General features: G+C 41.3%; 1 protein-coding gene across 1 annotated transcript in view; it reads right to left on the bottom strand.

Annotated features, from left to right (window-relative positions):
* CHN2 (chimerin 2) overlaps positions 1 to 25,293 on the bottom strand; it is a 127,812-nt gene that overhangs the window by 71,040 nt on the left and 31,479 nt on the right. The window contains exons 2-3 of the mRNA XM_077304199.1: positions 6,543 to 6,581; positions 236 to 291 (exon numbers count right to left, since the gene is read on the bottom strand). Of these exons, the coding sequence (XP_077160314.1) occupies positions 236 to 291; positions 6,543 to 6,581 (95 nt within the window). The remainder of the gene's footprint in view (positions 1 to 235; positions 292 to 6,542; positions 6,582 to 25,293) is intronic.

Here is a 25,293-nt window from a genome sequence, read left to right as displayed (position 1 = left end):
TCTTGGAATAACTCTGAAAACAACATCTCAGTAACATTAATGATAAAGATTTATAATTCCATATTAATAGCACATATAACTGATGTTTTTCAACAATTCACCTTGTAATATATAAAAACAAGAAGTTGAGTATCTAAAAAATAATGTAGTACACAGAAAATGTGAAGATCAACGGTGTCAACATGTTCCCAACAATTCCTTCAGCTTAACAAGATGTCGAGAAAGCAGAACTGACCTCTCGTGGACAAATTATTCTCTTGGGACGAGGTGCCTCCTGTTGTAACTGATATACTGTAGAATATAAAAACACAACAAACACAAACATTATATGGACAGAATAAAACAAAGAAACATCAAATGAAGGGGAAAGTGGGTTGAGAGAAAGATTACACAAGTGACATATTTGGAATGGGTATTCATAGAATTATAGAGTTGGAAGTGATCTCCAGGTACAAATGCAAGAACTCACCACTACCTGCTTACCCACAGTGACCCCAATTTCAAGCTCAAGTGACACCCCCCCCCCCCAAAAAAAATCTCCAGAATCCAATCTGGTCTGAAGGGAATTCATCTACCATCCCACAGTGGCCATCAGCAATTCCCTGGGTACACAAGGAAGGGCCACAAGAGACAAACACTGGTACATCCCCTCCTGCCCACCTACTCACAATCTGCCTTTCATAAAATCAGCATTTCTGTCAGATGACTCTCTAGCCTTTGCTTAAAAACTTCCAAAGAAGGAGAAGGTATTAGTCAAGTTATTTATATGGAAATTAGCCCATGAAATGTAAGCTGTTAAAATTGATTCTTGTCTTAATACTAAGGACTGCAGCTTCAATTTGTAATTGTTATTAGAACCATTTATCTCAATACTCCTGGGAGGTAACTCTGCCCACTACGAAGAGACTTGCAAGGTACTGGCATGGTGTTGAGCACACCTGATGCTGTGGGTAATGGATCCAGTTGTTTGAGTACAGACACTGACCTGGAGCAAGAGGAGTGATATGCCCCTTGCTCCTATTGTTGCATTAGCCATGATCAAACTCTGATAACTGCAAACATAAGAAGACGGATGAAGGGGGAAGGTGAGGGTCAAGACCTAGCTGCATAATTTTTCTAACTGTATATGTTGCACTTAGCTAAGCAGATGTCAAAGGAGATATGAAAGACTAGACCAGAACGCAAGCAACATTGGATCTATTTACTTTCCAGTAACTAACGGTTTCTATTTCTGTCTTAAAAGGGACTATTGAGCAGACATTTATTTATTTATTTTATATGCCACTTTTCACACTGAGTAGCAAACTAGACATGACAGCACCCTCATGTCTACCATGGGGATGCTGCTGCCTTTCAAAAATGGTCTACAAATGCCACATGGGTCTAATACTGACCGGGCCCATAGCATGGTGGGCTGAAGCACTTATTTTTCCCTCCCAGCACCTGTTCAAGTGCCAAAACAGGCTGGCCTGAAAGCCCATATTTTAGATCAGGACAAGGTACCTGTGGTGTTTTAAAACCACTTTAAAATGATGGTGGCTTCCCACAGCAGACAGCAGGAGGCCATCATGTTTGTAGCTTGGTCCTGAGAGTCAGGGCAGATTTTAAAAACAGGATATGAAAAACAAATTAAATCAAACCACCCAAATCGCTAATAAAACAAAATAACGCAGTGTGGTTGCACTGAAGAACAGGAAGACAATGTAAGCAAATAATGAAAAAAACTGTCTAAAACAACTCGGACAACGTTTATTTTTTTTAAGTTACTTGTCTTGGCTAGTATCCAGCAGAAACCCTGAACTGTCATGTAAAAAATGTATATGCATGTGTTACAAAAGGTTTTGGGGGGGGGGCTTTTATAAGATACAGCTCGACGGCTACTAAGTTTTCTACAGGTATCAGGATGGGACACGACAAATAAAAAGGTGAGCGAGCTCTAAAGCTCTACTTTGGAGTCATTCAAAGCTACTGTTTGTACACATCCTTTGTTTATTGCAGTTAATGGTTCATGAAGCTTGGATGGGAGAGAGTAAAAACACAGAATATACTAAAATGAAAACGTGATGCACAAAAACTCTCCTTTCAGCTTAATCCGACCATTGTTATAAACTTACAAAAACACACACGTTATAAATACTGAAGGGGAAGAGAACAAAAGAAAGCATAATGTAAGCATACATGCGCCCTATGGTGGTGTCAAACACATCTTACAGGGACTGCTAAATATTTTTAATACCGCCTACATCTCTCCATTCAACCTTATTTCCCTACTCTGCTTTTTTCAGCTTTTGCTCTCATAGCTATTTACAGCTCTTACTCTAATGATCTTATGTCAGTAAGTGAGCTGGCCAGTAATAAGACAAGTAAATGAACTACATTAGAAAATTACTTTAGTCAGCAAGGTTTTTTATGCATCATGAAGCTGGTCTTTAGGGAATATGTAAGTGATAAAAGGGTTTGACCAAACCTAGTTAGAATTTATTTCAAATGGGAGCATTTTCTATTAAAGCATGATAACAACCCAGTGATGCAAACCTGAGCATGTTGGTCCCAAGCCCAGGTAAATGGGGAGGGTTAAGGAAAGACCTGGTAACCTAACGTTAAAAAAATGTCAAGAAAATCCTATGGTACAGCTCTCAAACAATTTCAATATAGTGCAGTAAGGTTCAAGTGGGAGTTGATTCGTTGATACAAATAACATTTGGGGAAAGATTGCCCAGATGACACAGACAAGCTAATAAAGGTAAAGGTAAAGGTATCCCCTGTGCAAGCACCGAGTCATGTCTTACCCTTGGGGTGACGCCCTCCAGCGTTTTCATGGCAGACTCAATACGGGGTGGTTTGCCAGTGCCTTCCCCAGTCATTACTGTTTACCTCAGAAGGATGGAAGGCTGAGTCAACCTTGAGCTGGCTGCTGGGACTGAACTCCCAGACTCATGGGCAAAGCTTTCAGACTGCATGTCTGCTGCCTTACCACTCTGCGCCACAAGAGGCTCTTGACAAGCTAATACATAGCATTTATAGTGTTACTGTTTTTTTAAAGCATTGCAGAAGTAAAACTTTTTGTAAAGACATCTACAGTACAGTCCTTTACAGTGCAGTTCTAAGCAAAGTTACATTATGCAGAATTACACTCTGAGTCCATTAAGATCAATGGGTAAGATTGCTCTGTAAGACTCAGAACATCCATGGAGTTAATAAATTATCATTCAAAGAAGAGACTTCCTGTTTATATCGTATTCGCACAGGGAACTGGGGAGCTAATACTATATAATCAAGCACAATAAGCTCAACTTTGAACAACAGAACAGGTCATATCATTTATTGACCCATGACAGTGTATATATTTCTCCTCTCAAATTTTCAGGGTAGCCAGCAGCAATCAATCAATATAAACAATACCAATTAAAATCCAGCCCAAATCAAGCAACTATAGCATGCCAACTGAATGTCCCTAATCGTTCAAATATTAATGGACAACGGTGATGGTAGACAGTCACACCAATGAAAGTGGGAGGGTGGTCAGAGAGAGTTTTATGGGGTTCAATTGGCACCATCCAAATTTGACCTTGCAATGAGTCTTCAGGGATGTAATTAGAATGCTTATTAGTTGTCATTTATATGGAAATTAGTCAGTGAATGGTAAACTGCTAACAATGGTTTTTGTCTTAATACTTAGAAATCCAGTCTAATTTTGTAACTGTTATTAGCAACATTCATTTCAATACTACTCTTTGGAAGTTTATGCATGTCAGACTGTGGAATAAGGCTGCCAACTTCCATGGTGCCTGGCATTCTCCCAGAATTACAGTTGATCCTCAGTCTACAGAGATCAGTTCCCGTGGAGGAAACCAAAGCTTCAGAGGGTAGATCCTATGGCAGTGGTTCTCAACCTGGGGGTTGGGACCCCTTTGGGGGTCGAATGACCCTTTCACAGGGGTTGCGGCAGGGCAAGCAGCTTGGCCAAAGAATACTTGCATAATTGTATGGTTGGGTGTCACCGCAACATGAGGAACTGTATTAAAGGGTTGCAGCATTAGGAAGGTTGAGAACCACTGTCCTACGGCACCACATTGCTGCTAAGCTTTCCTCCCGCTCCCCAAAGGTCTAGGAATTCCCCAAGCTAGACTGGCAACCCTACTGTGGACCTCAAAAGCTATTGGTACAGTGCTGAGGTCATCTAACTATGTGGTTACAGATTTGTTGATGTTATTGGCTAATATTGACACATGGCTGATCAGGAGCAATGTGGGTTCTAGCATCCCCAGTGTCACAATGTCACTTTTGGAGCAAATTAGGAGATAAATCAACATATCGGTGCAACCTTGTATTGTGTTTCTCAAACTATGAATTAGGGTTGCTCCAGGTGGGGACTGGAGACACCTCAACAACTGATCTCCAGACTGCAAGTATCAGTTCCTGTAGAGAAGATGGGTACTTCAATCGACCCTTTATGACAAAATATCTCGCTGACATCCCTCCCCAGGTGCCATCCCTGAAATCTCCAGGCACTTTCCAAACTAAGTATCAATGTGGAGGACAGAAGTGTTGATGAGCTGGGCAGACTACTCTCTAATATTGATGTGTGGTTTTAATGGATGTTTCCTGGTTTTAATGGATTCCTGGTTTTAATGGATGTTTCTGTATCATCTTATGCTGGTCTATGACCATAATAAAACTAACTGAAGTGATGTGTGGAAGCCTTGGATACACTCCCTGAAACCCCAAAGGGGAAACTTGTCTACTTCATATCAGTTCTATTCTTCTAAAGAAATGATAATTCATTCCAGGGGTAGTCAAACTGCGGCCCTCCAGATGTCCATGGACTACAATTCCCAGGAGCCCCTGCCAGCATTCACTGGCAGGGGCTCCTGGGAATTGTAGTCCATGGACATCTGGAGGGCTGCAGTTTGACTACCCCTGATTTATTCAATATGCCTTCAGAGTTGTAAAAAAATCAAGACCCCAGGAATCAGTAGGCTTGACTGAAATGTTTTGTTTGGAAATTGCTGCCACTATTAACAAAAATGCAGTTGTGAGGCAAAGCACTCCTGAGTCCTCCCAGGGTTAATTTAATGGACTCACTCTCTAGGGGTGTCAGGAGGAAGCTGGGAGGAGCTGATTTGTTCCCTTACCTCCCAGCCCACCAATCAGCACTGCTGCCGCCCCCAGGGGCTTATGGGACGTAGTCCCCTTCCCTGTGTGCTCTTTAGACGACTGCTTCTCCGCAGCGGCAAATTGCGCCCAGGGTAAGTCCTGACCGCCCTTGGAGGTGTGGTTAATTGGGAATGGGGTAATAAGTCATCATGAGAACCTGTGTCCCACAGGATAGGAGGAGGGAATCAGATCAGTGATGAGGTAATTTTCTAGAGGGTTCCAGCAAGAACATGTTCTGATTGGATTATCATCATTACCTTACTCCACTTGGCCCAAAAAAAAAAATTAACTTAGCTAAGTGCCTAGAAGAAAGCTAGCTTGGATTCTGACAGACTAAAGGCCTGGACTATGATCTGCTTATGGTGCAATAGACAGCAATGTAGATGATGCTTGAACTTTGGCCTTCTAATCTGGGACTGTAAAATTGTACCATCTGACTCAAACTTCAAACTTCAGACATTTAAACTAGATTTTCTTGTTTACCTTGCTACATGATTTTATAGTTGTATGCTATACAATTTACTTTTCTGAACCATTATCCAAATAAATTCTCTATATATTTTGCAAGGATTGTTTTTGTGTACATAAACTCTGAGAACCCACAGAGTTTAGGTTTGGGATCCTTGACAGAGATTATTTCAACAATTGTAGCTTTAGCTTGCAAAAAGTGAACATGGTAAAAAATGTAATCAGACTCATGCAGAAGGAGGTATTTTATGCTCCTGGTGTCAGATTGGAAATAATTTTTTTTCTGTTTCACTTGAACATAAGTGATGTGACCTTACAGCACGTGACAACACTATCCTAAACAGAGCTACAGTTCACTGACATCAACGTATATGTTAAATGTAAGGTTGCCAGCTCTGGGTTGGGAAATACCTGGAGACATTTGGGGTGGAGTCAGGAATGGGTGGGAAACCAACCTGAGCCTCCAGGGAGGGCCGTAAATAAATGCAATAAATAAAAATAAATACAATAAAATAAAGGGAGAGACCTTAGTGGAGTATAATGGCATGGAGTCAACCTTCCAAAGCAGCCATTTTCTCCAGGGGAACTGATCCCTTTAGTCAGGAGATGAGTTGTAAAATCGGGAGATCCCCATGTCCCACCTGGGCACTGGCATCCCTAGAAATATTAGTTTTTCTTAAAAAAAAGAAAGCTCTCAAAAAGTATTTTGAGAATCATACCAGGATCATACCAGGATCATACCAGGATCATACCAGGATCTGTCTTTCAATTATATCTTTTATATTTGCCACCATTTGCTTTTTTATCTTATCCAGGTCTTTCAAATAATGATTGATGCCTTTCTCATGTCTGGAAACATTTCTCCAAACTCTGGCTTCCAGCCCACTTCCCACCCTTGATTTCCAGTTTATACTCACAGTATGATTTCCATATTGGAGGCTGATACTCTTCGGCATCTAGAACAGTGATAAAAGAAAAATCAATCAACCAGCAGCTCAGAATATTCATTGACAAAAACTTCAAAACTTGCCAGTAAAAATGTTATTGTCTTTCCAGGATGATATGCCTGTTTACAATAGATTGTTATGTATGACAGGCATTTATTAATGTCACAAGGAGTGAGAACTTTGGAGTCGTTTCCTCAGACTGGTAACATGATTATTTCTCACTAGTATCTGTATAGCTCTATTATGTTTAAAAATAACTACACAGGTCATTCAAATTGTATTGTATTTGGTTCAATATAACTACTAGAATCTGAAAGCATATGTTTATTTATTTAATTTATTTATTAATTACATTTCTAGACCACCATTGTTGGCCAGGCCAGCTCATGGCAGTTTACACACATATATATAAACCATTAAAACCATTGATAACAGATAGTTGATGGCAGCAGCAAACAATAACCTATTCTTTCCCGCAGAGCCTCACTCTACTGCTCACTATGTCCACTATAAACAGTCCCGGCGATGTCAGCCTAGGGGTACTGATCACAAGAGGGGGAAGGGAGGAACCCAGTCTTACTACCTCTGGTCTCCAGCCCGGCCTCAACCAATCGCCTGGCAGAAGAGCTCCATCAGGACCCTCAGCTCTTCTGAGAGCTCATTCTACAAGGTATGGGCCAGGACTGAAAAGGCCCTGACCCTGGTTGAGGCTAGGCATGCTTCCCAGGGCACAGGGACAACCAGCAAATTGATACCCACAGAGCGAAGGGCCCTGCGGGGAGCATAAGGAGCTAAGCGGTCCTGCAGATAGGTATGACCCAGGTCATGTATAGCCTTAAAGGTCAAAACCAGAACCTTGAGCTTGATCCGGAAGCTAACCAGCAACCAATGCAGCTGGTGCAGCATCGGCTGTATATGAGCCCTCCATGATGACCTACTGAGAAACCTCCCAGATGCATTCTGTACCAGAATGTGTGATCTCGGGGTAATAACGGACTTTAGAGCTGTTCTCACAGACCAGTTCTGTCGGAGCACTCTCAGCCCCACCTACTTCCCAGGGTTTTGGGGAGAGGAAGGAAAGGTATTGTAAGCCACTTTAAGACCACTTTGGGTAGTGAAAAGTGGGGTATAAAAACTAACACTTCTTCTTTTTCTTATAATCAATGTTCAGAAACCATGGCAGCAGTTATGCCATTCATAACCACCCCATGCAATGCAAAGAGAAACCAGCAGAAAAAAACCTCCTGTCCTTGAGTTGGTGGGGGGCCACAACATCACCATATACCCCCTTTGCTGGTGGGGGGGGGGTCTGCTAGTACAAGAGCAAAACTGAGGCTACAATATAGATGAACAGAAATTAGCTGGAATCCTATGCTCAATTAAAAGTTGCTTTTTGTATAATAATAGCATTGCATTAGGCTTGAAAAACAATATGGTGTGAGTTAAAACTTCCATGCTTAAATCAATAAATAGCATGCACAAATTTCCTCCCACCCTTTCTTTTTGCATCCACTAGCTATTACATAGGATATCATCCTGACTAACGCTGCAGCTAGTCATGGCACCAAACAGACTAACATATACTACTGCTATACTGCCTATCATGGCACCAGATACAAGTGTTGTGATAAATATAATAATATAATCAAATAGATTGATGATGCAATCTGCATAAGACATACAAGTTAATTAAAATAATTTGATGTTTTCTCACCTCTTGCATTATTTATGGAAATAAAATGCAAGCACATTTCTTGAGCTCAGACATTTGCATGTACGTTTTATAACTGCATGTAAGATCTATTTCCTAAAAATGTTAATGATTAACTGCAGTGGAACATTTTTAAAATGAGACTTTGTATGAGGTAATAAACTGTAGAAATACAGTTGTCACACACTCTACAGCCCTCTGATTACTCACTCCCAAGAAGCTTCATCCCAGTTACTTAAACAGTTGGCTGCTGTAATTTATTCTGGTATCAGATCTATTGGATTTAATGCATATTATAACATTGTTTTTGCAGGACTGAGATGTATCATTTATTGGCAAATTGGGTTATCTTTAAATAAATGCAAAGTTAACTATATTTAATTAATGATTACAAATGACATGTACAACTATTTCTGGTGCACCAATAATTCATTCACAGATTTGTCTCATTAATTCCATATCCAGATTCAATATGACTCTATCACTAGACACCAACATTTGTTATTATGGATTTTTCTTATGCAAATAAGTTGACTGGGGGCAACTTAGTTCCGTCTTACTTTTTGAGTGAAGAAAGAAGGCGAAAACAGATTTTTACTCCTAAAGCTGGAGGCCATGACACTGGATGCTGATTAAATTACTTTATTAACATAATCTTTGATCACAGTAATTGTATAATCCTTAATGTAATACATCCGCAAAGATAAATGCAGACACGTTCTAGAGGTAAAGGTCTTGTTTTCCATTATGGTTTTACCATAGTACGTTCTATACCTTCAAGATGTCATTGTGAGGGGTGGTATATAAAGGGAAGGAAGGAAGGAAGGAAGGAAGGAAGGAAGGAAGGAAGGAAGGAAGGAAGGAAGGAAGGAAGGAAGGAAGGAAGGAAGGAAGGAAGGAAGGATCATTTGTAATCTAATCTTGGGAAATAAGCCAACTACAGTGATATTATGAAGTTGAAAAACATAGCCTTGGAATTCCAATGACACTTAAATGTTCAAAAACATGACCATTTCACATCTGCAGTATTTTTATTTATTTTTAATTAATTATATGCCGCTGCTCCCAGCCTGCCACCTTGTAAATAAAATAAATCTGTAATTTTTCAATTATTATTATACAATTCTAGAAAATTAACCCAAATAAGTAGAAATTATATACACCACCACAAAATCTCATGGAGTTTCTCAACCTGAAGTTCACAACCCTAGGAAGAGATTCAGAGAAAACAGACTTAGAGTTAGTTTAATATAGGTTTATATTCCTGGGGATCCCCCAGTTTTACAACTCATCTCTAGGTATCAGAGATTAGTCCCCCAGAGAAAACGGCTGCTTTGCCATTGGGGTCCTTCCCTGCCCCAAATTCTTCCCACTTCTGAATCTACCCCCAGAGTCTCTAGATATTTCCCAACCCAGAGGTGGCAACTCTAGGTGGGGGGGGGGGATGGGACTAACTCAAAGACATCCACGTACCTGCTTTTGTGTGTCACATTTTCCCTTAATCACACTGCATGTGAAGTCTGAATGCAACTTCTATATAAATGTTGATTCTGTGAGTCACTAGTGGCTGTAAATGGCATGTAAAATGCATGTGTGCATGAATAAAATAAGTTTATGTTGTGTGCTTCCCAGGCCACTGTTCATAGTTTGGCAACACATGTCTCTCCTTCAGCTTCGAAGGAGCTTCGCACAACCAACAACTGTATACAACATGTCCTAGTCAGTGAGAAAGACAGATAGATACTGTATAGTCATGAATAAGGTATTTTAAATGACTACCAATTTTCACAGATCTCCACTTGTCATATCCTATCCACTTCTAAACAATAAAATCAGAGTCCAGTAGCACCTTTAAGACCAACAAAGATTTATTCCAGGTGTGAGTTTTCGAGTGCAAGCACAATTCCTCAGACTTTGAACTGACCATCATGACAGTGGGAGTCTGATTTATTGTGCTACTTCAGACCAACAAGGCTACTCATTTGAACCACTTCTAAACAGTTCACATTACTGAACAATGGCAATTGCTTTGAAAGGCAGCATGTCCACATCTGAACTTCTTGCTTTACCCTCTGCATTAAACCATTTGTCCTAATATTTGCAGAAACACCAAGTCAATAAATTAAGTATTGTGAGAGTTTGTAATCCATAACTGAGTAATCTCTTCCATGTAGGCATACATTTTATATGTAGGAATGAATTTTATTATCTCAGAAGATCGACAAGGAAAGGTGGAGAGTGAGAACTGCAATTAGTTTAGTTTCATTTGACTGCTAATATTGAATAATGCCTCAAAATTAATCAATGATTTAGTCAAGCTTTTCTGCATGTTAAACACCACCAAGCCAAAAGAATAGTCTTGAAATATCCTCAATCAAGAAAAGTCAAGCTGTAGCTCATTGAAATAATACCATGAAGATAGTTTGGGTTTTGTGCTGGAAGTGATGTCACTGGAGCCATAGTGACTTCCCTCACATTTCCGCCTTGCTGCCTATTAAGAAGCAATAGGGGTAGGATATCTCCCACTGCGGCGGGAGACCTGGAAGCCCTAGCACTGCCTCTCTGCATAGTGACAAATGACACTGTTGTCACTGACCATCATCTAATCTGCGGACTTCCCTTTGAGTCAGATCAAAACAGGATTATTTTTAATATATAGTGTAACAAAGATATCCCCAGGAACACTATGACTGATTATGCACAAGATGGGTGTGCCAGGCCAACGCTCGCACATCATTGGGGCAAATCCCCACAGACACATGACATCACTGCCAGCCCGGCCCCCTCCTAGCCCTGGCCGGCGCTGGGGCCTATGATGCCCCACGGGCAGGGTATGCTGATTTTTCAGTATTCCTTTCCTTAACTATGCTGGGCTGGGCCTGTGCGTACGGGGAGGAGCTGGGCCATGAAGGGACACAAAACACCCCACTAGGTTTCATGTTGTCACAGAGCCAAATGGGGCATTCGTTGATCCCTACAATGGTAGGGTAGTATTGCCACGCTATCCCAACCTAATGCAGGGATAGCATTATAACCAGGAATATAAACCTATACTAAACCACGTGACACAGGGAAATTTGTCTGCCCTGGAGTTGTGTGTATACATGGACAATTCTGGGGCGAACTCTGTGCACCGATGGATTTTGTCCCCCGTGCACGGAACTGCCGGCATCCTGGTGTGGCCGCCATCATGTATAATCGGTCTATGAGTCATGCTTAGAATGAGCACAATGTCATAAGAAAAAGTTGCCTGAAAATATTTTCACTGTGACTCCCAAGCACCTAATGGCTTGCTTTTCAATATAATCATCATTATATTAAACTTACGTTGTTCCACTCAATTGAGATATGTCATGTATTTATTGTTATTTTTAAAGCCTTAATCTCACAAGAGCTAGTAATAAATTATGCAGTATTTGATGCATATTAGCTAACTCCACAAGCAGATGTCTAGAATCTGCAGACAACCACCTAATGACCTGTGAGTTTATTATAAATTCCTGCTCAACATGCAATTATGGTTTCACAAGAAATGAAAATGTTCTATGGGAATAAGAGAACTATACTATCAACATAAAAAACAGAAGTCTTATTTGATTAAGACCAAAGTATGGAATGTAGTTTGGATCAAAAATCCTGCAAATTATTCTAGATTGAACATAAATAGTTATATCTTCACATCACATACAGAAATAATGCAAAATCAGCCCACGCATCAAAGTAGAACTTTAGTTATTCGCATACACTTTTAAATGTTTTCACAAGCCACCACCAAATTTAAATGTTATCCTAATTACCTTTTATTATACTTTGCAGTTAAAAACCAATTAAATAGCTAGAAATTGAGGTCTCCGGTTGTATGTCAAGCCCCCAATATCAGTCTATAAAGTCTGAGAGTCATTCAATGCCATTCAAAAGATAGTGTTTCTGGAGCAACAAAATTATGCTAACACATAATATATGACAGATAAAAGTGATACTTTCAGTTATTTCAGTTAGTAGCATGATTGGCCCTCAGCCAAGAATGGCTGTCCTTTGTCGCTTAGCTCCTATTGGGAGGGAGCCCTCAGCCAGGAAAGGCTGATAAGGAGTCAGGTCTCTTCCCCCAACTTCTTGCCACCCTCGAAACTTGCTGGGTGAAAGCAGAGCTGGCCCAGTGACTACCTCTGATGTAGAAGGGAGGAGACTGATCTCGGCAGTCTGATGAAGAGCTGTCATTCCAGGTCCCCACTGGAGGCTGGCATCCCTGGTTCTCAGTGGCACACAAGGCCACTGATTCCCCCCCTGCCATGTGGCCCTTTTCTCTAGGAGGGAACTGATCTCTACAGACTGATGAAGAACTGCCATTCCACGGGATGCCCAGGTCCTAGAGGCTGGCATCCATGGACCTCTGTGGGGCACAAGGTTGCAGAGTTCCCCCTCCCAAGCAGCCCAAGCACCGGACTGATCTCTATCGTCTGGTGATGAGTTGTCATAGCAAAATTCCCCCTCCAAAACAGCCATTTTCCCATGGAAAGCTGATCTCTATAGTTCCAGGAGTTCTCCAGGCTGCACCAGGAGTTTGGTGAACCCTGGGTTAGGAATGTTTATTGAAGTTTGGAGGTGGGGTCTCATGAGTGGGTGGGAGAAGGAGTAAAGGGTGCCCACCAGCCCCATGGGACCCAGTGCAGCCTCTGCTCTCCCTCTCTCCCAGCTGTTTACTCCAGAAGAACTGGTGCCTGGAGATCAGCTGTTATTCCTGAAATCTCCAAGCCCCCACCTAAGGTTGGCAAGCCAGCTGGCTGCACATGGAGGAGGTGTGGGGGATCGAACTGGGCTCTTGAGATTAAAGTCTCCTACTATTTAATCACTTCCAACGCACTGAATCTCAAGATGGAGGGCCAGAACATGGTCACCCATTAAAGCCAATCAAAATAATTTGAATATAAATAGCCCTACCTGAGTGAGCAGAGGCATAGCCTAACCATCTGTGGATGACTTCCCCCATGGAAGTACATTTAGCTGTTTCTCACAAGTGGCAGTAATCAGTTAAATCGTCAACAAGAAAAAGTAGTTGTGTGCAATGCATGACTTTTAATGTAGTTCTTCAGTTACTGTTCTTCTCATAATAGAATTTATATAAAATACTTCCAAAAATACTCTTCCAAAAGCACTTGAACTTTAAATAACTTCTACTTGCGTTTCTATTTTCTTCTCAATAAATTCTATTTAACTCTAGCTATATCTCGCAGTCTGCCTGATAGTACAGCACCTTTCTCACCAAAACACAAATCAGAAGTTTAATAAATATTAAATACTCCACAGCAGTGAGAAAAGACATTGGCTTATTTTTATATCAAGCTGGTGGATTTCATTGCATAGTACAGCACTGTATCATCAATATAAATGGAGGAAAATCTATCAAATACTTGAGAAACCTTCACCTCAATTGACTCAAGTCCCAGATACAACAGCATTATCATGCACTATATCATTCATTTCCTCCATCTTACAATCAATATAGTAGCTGGAATCCTTCCCCTTGAACAATGGGAATAAAGAGTTCTATTTTTCCATTCTTAATCTTTTAAAAAAACAAAAGCTCTAATTTGAAAAATCGTTTCAATAAATTCATCCCATACTGTTTAAAGATGTTTGGGAAACAGGAATTGTCAAAACAGAATTAATTTTGAGACAAAATAAAATCCAGCTAAGTGTCCTGAATTAACACATCTTGTGCATAAAATAGACTCATATTTTACAGTCCAATCCTGCACTTCAATAGATCTAGAAGGGTATAACCATACTTAAAACTAAATTGGTAACTCTTGATTCTTCTATAGTTCCAAAGCAGGTGCTGTTTCTGTCAGTCCATCCATGCTAATTTTCAGCTGCACCATAAACTAGATGTGCAACAGCTGAAGACATTTGCTGAACTCAGCAATTACCAGCTTTTGCCATGTAATCTCAACTGCAGTGGTTGCAAGCTATTACTTGGAGGTAAGACAGAAGAAAACTAGAGCAAAACAAAGAGAGAGAGAGAGAGAGAGAAAGGGGTGGGGGGTCCTTCCAGACCCTAATCACAGAACAGAACTTCAGAGAGAAACAAACGTAACATTATCAACAAAGGTTGCCAACCTCCAGGTAGATCCTGGATATCTCCTGGAACTACAAATTATCTCCACACTACAAAGATCAAATTCCCTGGAGAAAACAGCTACTGTGGACAGTAGACTGTTATACCCCCCAAGGTCCCTCTCATCCCTACCCTCCCAATACTCCAATCCAAATCTGCAGGAATTCCCAAATCAGAAGCTGGCACTCCTATGTCTACTCATTCCAGCTGCTAAGGTTGCCAACTCTAGATTGGGAAATACCTAGAAATTTGAGAGGCAGAGCCTGGGGAGAGCAGAGTTTGGGGAGGGGAGAGTCCTCGGAAGAGTGCCAAGCCACAGAGTCCACTCTCCAAAGCAGCTATTTTCTCCAAGGGGACTTCTCTCTACTGTCTGGAGATCAGTAGAACTAGTGGAAGTTCCCCAGGCCCCACCTGGAGTTTGGCAACCCTGCCAGTAGATATTCATTATTCATTTATAGCTTTGGAAGTATATTGAGAAATGAGTTACAACTGAGTTTTTTGATAAGTGTCTCAACCTTTAAAAGAGAGATAAAATGTTGAAAAAATGATTGTGCTGTAGACCTAACAACATGCTCTGTTCATTATTTTAAAAGGTTAGTGTTCACAATTCCATTAATGCCTTAAAATTGGTTCAAGAAAAAAATAGCTTTTTTCACCAACCAGAAAAGAATGAATTAACTCCAATGTGAGCTTTTGCTATGCGAGTTACAGAAGGCATTTCCATATTTCTACCCTCCCCCCAATTAAATGGGGGGAGGAATCCCAAAACATCTTATGTTTTAGCAATATGTAATACTTTTCCAGTTAATGTGAAGAAATAAATGTGTTTCTAACCCATATTTCAACTTGATTATATATTTTCTATAAATTATACTAGATACTTCCCCTGTTGTTCTAAACATCAAAATGTGATAAATAGAATATGACCTCTTCAAAAAGAAAGGCCACATGCACATAAAAACAGTTTTGAGTCGCAACCACTGTTACCCATGTTTATTCTAGTTTAATGAAAACTGTCAACATTACAGTGGAGAGAATCTAGAATGATGCAGCAGTGAACCTAGTATCTCAAAGTATCCATTTCCTACTAATGTAGACAAGTAAATTGAATATGATATTGATAACAATCAGAAGGATTATGATAAGAAATTTTTTCTCAAGGGCAATTTAAGATATTCCTACAGAAGTGGTTGACTGAAGTACATATAAAAAAGAAGACTACATATATCTCTTCCAGACATTGTTATACCCTGAAGTAACAGAGAAGGAAAAGATTTTGTTCTCCTTTTATTGTCCTTTCCTAAATCCTGTATTCATTTAGAAGCTTGAGTTTCTGTGACAGGCACTATGAGAACTCTAATATATCAGATGGAATATGGTTATTTACCAAGGCAGTTTCTATGTAGGTCACCAAAGACAAATGGTATAAGGCATTTGCTGGCAGGGGCTCATGGGAATTGTAGTCCATGGACATCTGGAGGACAACAGGTTGACTACCCCTGGTATAAGGTACCAGGATACCTGGTGACTCAGTAGGGCAGGGAACTGCCAGCTGGCTTTCCACCGCTCTTCAGTACACCACTGCAGATGTCCAAAGGGAGCACTTTCTGCTTGACAGAAGACTGGTAACTTAGGGCCAGTAGAGTTCTTTCTGCTTCTGAAAAGCTTCTTCAATGAGTTTTTAATCTGTTTAGATGCACGCATGCGCACACAAACACACGCACACAGAACTGCAAACTTTTAAAAGATTTGTGTCCAGGATCCACTGACCCAGCTTTGGCTCCCCATAGCAGCTGGGAAGAATGGCTGTTAAAGAAAGTCTGTTTGGCTTGGATTGATGCCACAGGGAGAAGACAGATCCCTGCTGTTTTCCTGGACCAAAACACTGCTGGGGAGGAGTTATTTCCCCACATTTACTGCTCCACATGGGTTATTCTGTGCATTTGGAGCAGCAAAAATGGAAAAGGGAAAAATAACTCACCCAGTACGACTGTCCTGCTGTAGGAAAACAGCTGGGGGAAGAGACAGAAGTCTTCCTACCATGTTCCTGGCTGGCCTACCATGGCAGCAGCTCTTCCCATTTTCCGTAATTTGGCTCCAACTCTTTAAGAACTTACATTTCTAGTTTTGTCCTCTGGTTGCTCATGCTCATTTATCCACCAACCTCCTTTCCTATTTATCTGATATGTTCCAGTTTGCCTTAAGACCAGCATCCCTAACATATGGACAATCAAAGCAGAAGGATGCCTTAAGTCTGATGCATGCACATATTCTTACTGAGATCCAGGCCCTGATACCAGGCAGGTGTTGTGATGGCCCACTTAACATGAAAGGACTGTCATGTGCAGCTGTCTGAAATTGCCTCCACACAGCAGCTGATCAAGGGAATCAGCTATTCCTGGGTAGTAGTTCACCATGCTCGTTACACATTGCAAAATAGTTTTTCTCCCTGTTCTTGCAAACCCCCCCCCCCCCGGACTGTACTGTTCACATTTGGCAACACAATGTATGCCACGCACCAACTGTATGGTTCACATAAAACAGCTCACTGCATGGACTATCTCCTGGGAGGTTGCAGTTTCTAGAGGTCTTCATGATAGTCATTGCATTTTGGAGTCAGCTTGAGGTCAACATCCCAGTTTTTTGTCTGATCCAGGCATTTATTCCAAGTATGTTATTAAAAACTCAAGCTATAATTCTACAAACTTGCATTACAGTGATTGATGTGGTGGGTTACAGGGAGAATTCCAGCTCCCATAGCTAAGCAGCACTATATGTGGAGGTGGTTCCTTTACAAGATGGCAGCAACGGAGATTCCAGAGTCATGGCTGGGGCCAATGCCAATGTACAGATACTGAATGGATGACATAATCGTCTGGGGATTGGGGCACTTTATGAGCATTTTGCCAATGTGATACTACGACTACTACTATGACAGTATATTGGAAGAGCAACCACTGACGAAGATAAAACAGAAAGCGAGTTACTTAACCTAGGATCCTGTTTTGGTTGACTCTTCGTTTGATTATATGTTTGACCATTTAGATTTTATGTTATAACCTTTTCATCTATAAACATAGAGAAGACTACTATATCATTGTGCCTCGTGATTTCCTTTTTTCTTCTGAGTCCACATTGAAGAATTTAGTTGGCCATGCTGAATGCCTTCCTGCACCTTTTCTTATCATTGAACGTGTAACACCCAGTCAAAGATTGTGCTCTCTCCAGACCTGGACATGTTTTTCAATGTATATGCAAAATCACTACAGTCTTATCATTCCTGCAGAATGCCATTCATGTTACTCCTTGCTAATAGTCAGCATCATCTTTTTCAGCATCGCCACATTATTATATGGTCTTTCCTCACCTGTGTGATGGAAAGAGGAATGTATCATACTGCTTTGGTATGTTATGCTAGGAAGAAACTTAAGGGAGGCTGCATTCTAAGATGTAAAACCAATGAGACATCCCTTTCCTCACCCAACACAGCAGAAGTTGCTAATTAGCCGGCACCATTTTAATATTAAATTCAATCCGGGAAACAAGTAAGAATGAATCAAAAAATACCCCCTCCTGACCAAAGAGTATTATGTCATTTAAAAAGAATTATATTGGTTAGGCAATCTTATCCAAACACAATTTCTATAAACCTGACTGACACAAATGGGGGGGGGGGGTGTCCAGTATAATAAACCTGCAATGTGCAATGCAGAAACCAGTATGAACTGGAAACAGATTGCCTCAAGCAAGAGCAGAACCAGAAAAGGGAGGATGAAAGATGGCAGGAACGCTCTGAACCCGCCTCAGAACCACAGAGGCAGGTCTGAACTAGAAAAGACACATAAAGTTTGGGGTTGTCCTACTTTACAGTCACTCTTAAAATGGTTATGTTGCATAAAAACCTTGTGCGTTTCTCCATTTATTTCAGAAAACGCATCCCTAATAAAAGAAAAAGCACATTAAAAAGACATGGCCTGTGTAATATGAAGAAACCTAATTATTAGTCTGTAACATGAGCCGCATACAATTGTTCACAATTCATTCCTTCTCAAGTCTGCACTTTTGATCTTGCAATTAGTTCAGTGATATGATGCTTCCTTAACACTGATATTAAAGAGCAAATAATAGACTCAAACGTAAATGCTGTTTTTTACTGGGAACTCACAGGAAGTCTGAAGTCAGTCCTTTATAAGCAAACGTGTCATGCCTGCACCCACAGATTTGGCACCAGGGGGCGCTCCAGAGGTGGAGGATCTCCAGGAGGTACCAGGAGACTCAGCTGTTATGGACCAGGAGCTGCCTTATCTCCTAGAGCAGGGGTAGTCAACCTGTGGTCCTCCGGATGTCCATGAACTACAATTCATGGACAATTCATGTTCATGGAATTGTAGTCCATGAACATCTGGAGGACCACAGGTTGACTACCTTGTCCAAGCAGCCTGGGCCCAGCCAGGCTGAGACCCAGCCTTACTATGTCAAGCCTCTGGACAAGACAGCAACTAGCCAAGAAGACTCACCAGAGGAGCAGCACCAGAGGCTGCAGACCAAAGCCTCAGCAAGCCCCGAGTGGCAGTGTCACAGGAGGTGATTTACCCTGACAGCTGTCAGAAGATCAGCATGCCTGTCAGTGCACTGTCAGGGTCGATGGGGCTCAGGTGCATCAGCTTCCTCTGATGAGGATTGACTCCAGCTGCAGGCCCTCTGGTGGAGGTTGTTTCACCCTTTTTCTGGTTATATCAGGACCTTGAGACAAGGTCCTTCGTGGGCACAATGTGTACGTTACCTTACCCATCTTCCCAGATGACTCCTGTTCTGGTTCGCCATAGCAAACCTTTGCCCTTCTGACTCCCGGTTTCCAGACTTTCAGCTTGGCTGTGACTATGTTCCCAGTTCCAGACCCCTGGCTCAGGATTGATTACAACTCCGGTAAGCGACCCTCAGTTGGGCTTTCTACCACGTTCTGGCTCTGCAACCATTGGCTCATCTACTGACTCTTCTCCTGATTCCATTTTGGCTTTTGATTCTTAATCTAACTTTCGACTTTGGCTCAGCTTGACTCTGTTCTCCTTCCCGCTTGCCGTGAACTGTTCTCCTTTGGCTCTCGACCTCCCGGACTGGACACTACTCTGGAAAGCCCTCAGACTTGGCACAACCACCTGGCCAAGTAGGTACAACCCGGAAGGGCAGCACACAACTAAGGATAGAAATAAAAACATTGAAGATATACAGTCAAGGCATCTAAGCAAGAAGAAATTTGCAGATACTGACCCAGTTTTGTGAAGTTGGTGAAGAAAGAGCAGCAACCTTTATCTGCTTTCCCAGTTTTGTGTGCTAACACAACAAATGCTATTAACTAGATGACTGAACATCAGATGAACCTGCCTCACAGTCAATTAGGAACTAACCTACTAATGCTGCAAAGAAGCATATAGGCATTTTGGCTTATCTTTAAACAGCCCGTGGCGCCACGGGCGCCACGGACTAAATAATTCGTTAAGCCCCCTAGAGGTGGGCTTTGTCCGTGATGAGGAAGGGTCCGGGTTGGACCCTTCCTCACGACAGACAATCAGAGGGACCAATCGGCAGGCGCGAAGCGCCTGCCGATTGGTCCCTCCGATTCCCAGCCTGAGCAACTGCGAGCCGCGCGCAGCGTGGCTCGCAGTTGCTCCCGGACTGACGCGGCGAGAGGCGCAAAGCGCCTCTCACCGCTTCAGACCGCCGCCCGAGGGAACCCCCAGCAGTCGCGCGAAGCGCGGCTGCTGGGGGTTCCCTCCCTGCCGGACTCACGCGCCTTTCAAAACCCCTTTTTATAAAGGGGCTTTGAAACTAGTGTGCAATAAAATGAAATAACTGTATGCAAGCTGCTGGTAAAATTAAGGGGATATATCAGTTCTTATTTTAAGAGACATATAGGGTAGAAAACATTAAATCATCAGTGTCCTCTCATAGAAACAAGATCTGAAAGCATAAACAAAATCACCCCTAGGATTAGTGTTATAAAATCCCCATGTTCTCCATGGAGTCACCATAGATTTCCTGGCAATAAGGCAAGCATGTGGAGTTTTATGCTTGGAACACAATTCTCAGGTCACACAAGCATAGTTTAGATCAAGTCTAAGGTCACTGTGGTAGGCAGGTAGTTATGAATTTCCTGAATTCTGCAAGGGGTTGAAGCTCCCTTCCAACTCTTATCATTCCATGAGTGTAACAGCACAGTGTTCTCTTGATACAACAGTATTGTAATATGCATACCAGGTTATCTTAATTTTCTGCTTTCATTAAAAAAACACAACCCTCTATCTCCTTCTATTGTGGAGATATGCCTTTTATATGTCTGCAGCAGCAGGAATTGGAGACATTTTCTAAAATGAAAGTTAGGAATTCAGAGAACCTACTACATGCATTGCTATATTGCTATATCAAGCTAATGCTATTTGATTGCCTATTTTTATTTTTCAAAGCCTCCATTTACAGGGGAGGAAACCACTGCTGCTATTGTGAAGCCTTACAGGATTCTAGCAGCCCACTATCCTGTCTGCCCTTTTCCATCTGCCAGGTGTTGCACTGATATCAACAGCAGGAACAAAACTTCAACACTAGCAGAGTAAGCTCAGGGATGGCTTCTTCTCTTTCCTTCTCTTCTTCCCTGTTCCTGTTGCCTTGGACAGGTGGAGGGGCAATGAGAAATATAATGGTCCCCAATTTTTAGAACCCCAATAATATATCCAGGGGGGAAATCCCGAACCAGTAACATCACTGTCAAAAATCAGGATATCTAAAGAAGTACCTTCCCTCAAATCCAGGTTAAAAATTATTTCAAAAACGTTTAATGCGTACAGCCCTAGTGAACTCTTCTTAGAAGTCAATCCCTTTAGTTTATTAACTGTATACATATGTTTTTGTAGGATTTGGGCCATGTCCAGCATTGAAGCAGGAACCGTATTTCCCTTTGTGTATTTTCAGTGCTTCGTACAAGAGATTTCTGTTGCCAGCCAGGAACTCTGAGGGGGAAGGAGATTATTGTGTATGACTCACAAAAGATCCTAGGGAGGAAAATAACACCTAAACACTGACTCCTCAGAGGGCAATAGGGCCTAGATAAATATCCAAAACACTCTGAAAGTGTGTTTAACCATTACTGCTTTCCTTGACAAGACAGGATGAAAAACTAAATCTTTGAGCTGTAAGGGAACTTCAATTGACGTGGGAGTGCACTCTGCCGTTTCCTGCTGATCCTTAACTGAAAACGGCTAATGTAGGAAAAGAACAAAAAACGTACACAATTAAATGTGCACAACTGTTTAGAATTTCAAGGAGACATCAGATAAAAGCCAAACTATTATATTCAGTTAATTGTACTAGCTAAACAAAATGCCCTCAGCTTTATGAAATATTTATTGTTTTAGTGCATGTAGTCTAGTTCCTTTATGACTTAAAGTCTACATTTGCTATACATTTATGATAATTTGAGAGCACTGATTTGGAAATACACTCTTTTTCTGGGAATAGAAAATTGGCTGTATATATAATTAAATTATCATAAGCATGACTACGGAAAGGAAACCTCTTAAGGTTTGGAAATAAATGCAAAAAAATTGCATTTAAAAATTATTATCCACTAAGAAACATAGTAAATACATTTCTACCTCTCAACTCATATTTCATACTTCAGGTTTGTGATAGTTCACTTACTGTGCATGCAAGATATAAAGGTAAATAGGGAGTACCAGCATTTACTAAAGTTTATTATCTTTATCATTTAGCACAGAACAAATACTAAATTACTGCACCCATCCTGACTGACCAGATATTAGCTGTCATTCTGTCACTAGCTGTCATGCCTGGTGAATAACACTTTCCAAACACACTATAAAGTTGCTGTTGATTCTTTTCATGGCCTCCATCCCTGTATCATTTTACTCAGAACCAGGCCAACAATGGATATTATTTGGTTTAGAATGGTAAAACAAAAGGGGAGTAGATTGAAGGTTGCTGTTTGCTTGTGTAGATTGAAGGTTGCTGTTCTCATGATGCCATTGGTTGATTAAATGCATGCCTCTGCAATCAGCATACTCATCATGTAATATTTTGGGAAATATATACATGATGATGAAAATCCAATTTCTCTTCTTTTCTTTTGGAGGGTGACACATTCTAAAGAATGGCTTATTTCTCACTTCCTCCCCTTTCAAATATCTTTGCTCTCAATCCTTTGGCAGTGAACCTGCTTCTTTTCCCATCTGCATCTCATTCTCTTTCTTCTCATCCAGTACAATTCTCAGTGCTGCTGGAGAGGAGGAGCCGATACATGATGACAGGAAGAACTGTAAGGAGACTTCTTCCCTTGCCAACTGTGCTCGCTAAAGATCTAAGATCTACAAGGCATACAGGCAAAACCTGTGTACATCCAGCAAAAGGAGGTCTTAAAATCTAACTTCATTCCCCAATGAAAAGAACGACGGCTCTTATTCAAATACGCACACACAAATTTGGATGTAGAGATCCAAAATGTTTTAAATAATTAAATATTTTAAAAGAATACTCATGCCAATTCTAATTACGACATTTACCAGCAAGGGAACAGGATTTGTACAAAATGCTTCTCTATTTCTCTGTTTAATTAAATTCTACTCCATTTGCATTTCTTAAATTTACATGAACTTTAGTACTTCAAAGGCTGATTTTCTGATTAGCACAGCCTAGTTCCTATTAGTTGTATAAACAACTAGGAACTGAAATCAGAGCAATTTGCCAGGACTTAATTTTAGTCTCTGCATAGGGAATTCTTCACCATTTCTTTTCCCTTTTGCTGTTCTGTAATTAATCATTGATGATTTGCCCATATAGTCCATTCTTTACAGAAAAGAGGGGTTTTTATTTCCCTTCCAGTAACAGTAGATGTTTATTCTTTTTGCGTTGGAAGCTCCATCATTTTAGAGACATTGGGTTGCTCTAACTTAGATTTGAAATACATGAAATATTTTTTTTAAACTTGCAATTCTCATCTATATACATAAAGAGTGATTCATACTTCTGACAACATGCTGAAGGTTCCAAACACTCCTATTGGTGGAATCTCCCCTCCCCCAGGGCCAACTGCTGCTCTTGCTTAGGATTCTGCACCTTCCTCCTCCCTTCAGGCCTGCTGTAAAGGAAGCCACTAACAGCCCCTGACTAAGGGGAGGGAGGCGTTTCCGTCTGAGGGCATGCATTCCTTTTCGGGGGGGGGGCTTCTCCTTCTGCCTAATGGTTGACCGACAGGGAGGCCACACAAAAGCCCTCTCTCACTTAAAATACTGATGTGGCCAGCCTCGCTGCCTGAGGGCAGACACAGCCAAGTCAGGCATGTCTCTTCTCTGCAACTCTCTGAAAATTTGAGGCCAACTGCACAAGGTTACTGTGCAGATGAAACTGGATGCTGTTGCGGAGGTTTATTTGCCTCCTGTTTCATCTGCACAATAGGCCTCAAGTGTTTCATCTCCACAACAAACTGCATGGGAAACCTTAAATGTTTCTTCTGCACAACAACCCTGTCCAACCTCCAAGGCATTCGGTTCTGCCTGGGGTGTTGATCTTTATAGTCTGGAGATGAGTAGCAATTCCAGGAGATCTCCAGTTCCCACCTGGAGGCTGGCTGTCCTGGGTCTGGAAATATTCCTTGTGGTTTGGAAGTGGGGCCTCAAAAGTGTGTAATGCCTCCGCAGTCACCTAACCAGCCACATAGCACCCCCTGACCTATTTCAGGTCAAGAAAACACTGCAGAGAGGAGTAAAGGTTGCCAGATAGGTGTAGGTTCATGTTCTGGAATTCCACGCTACCTAGGTATGCATAAACCTGCTGTGCACAGAGAAAACTCCTCTTCGGGTTGCCAGCTTCCAGCTGAAGCACTAAACCCACACCAAACCATGAGCTAGCGCCCGTTGCATTACAAAATGCAACAGGCTCTACTACTAGTAATTAAATAAAAGAGGAACTTCTGTTAGTCTTCAGCTCAAATTAATTATATCCATTTACAGAACATCTAAATTTAATCCAAAGCAATTATATTACTTCTTTCAGCATAAAGAACAAAGAAATGGACTAAGAAGGCCATGCAATTTCTAGTGTGACTGCTGGGGAAGAAGCAGCACAGGGGAGTCTAGATGAAAGCACTCTGGGTTGATTACTCCATTAATGGTTTCTTTCAAAGCCTTGCTCTAGCTTTTGTTTGAAAAGAATCGAGTAAATCAGACAAGTGTTCAGTGTTATTAAACAACATTATACAACGGACAGCAGTTTTCTACATAAAGGATAAAAAAGCCATTACTTCCAAGTCATCATATGATATCTGTATACAAGTTAATGAAAGTAGCCTGTATCATTCGCTTCACTTGAATGGTGATTAAGAAGGCTGAAGGAACTCCACCCAACTTCCTGCTTCCCACTGTCCAGCTAGAACTCGGAAGCAGCACAAAAATAAATGTTTGATTAAAAGATTCTTACAGACAGTGTAATATTTTCCTCCACAGCAGTGCTTGTGAAATGACCCCGGTGCAGGAAAACATACTGAGTTTCTCAGAAAACACTGTCCTGCAAAACAAATTGTGTAAAATAATTAAATGGACTTACAGAGAGTGCAGAATATGGATATCTTTGGCAAAGGATTTTGAACTGCAAGTGGAAGCCAGAATCTATGAAAACAAGCATATTCATTGCTCAAGCACTGGTAAAGGTATCTCCTGTGCAAGCACCAAGTCATGTCTGACCCTTGGGGTGACGCCCTCTAGCGTTTTCATGGCAGACTCAATATGGGGTGGTTTGCCAGTGCCTTCCCCAGTCATTACTGTTTACCCCCCAGCAAGCTGGGTACCCATTTTACCGACCTCGGAAGGATGGAAGGTTGAGTCGACCTTGAG

This window comes from Paroedura picta, chromosome 11 (genome assembly GCF_049243985.1).
Source record: "Paroedura picta isolate Pp20150507F chromosome 11, Ppicta_v3.0, whole genome shotgun sequence".
Taxonomy (NCBI): Eukaryota; Metazoa; Chordata; class Lepidosauria; order Squamata; family Gekkonidae; genus Paroedura; species Paroedura picta.
Note: the sequence above shows the minus strand (reverse complement) of the source record. Positions and strands in the feature narration are given on the sequence as shown.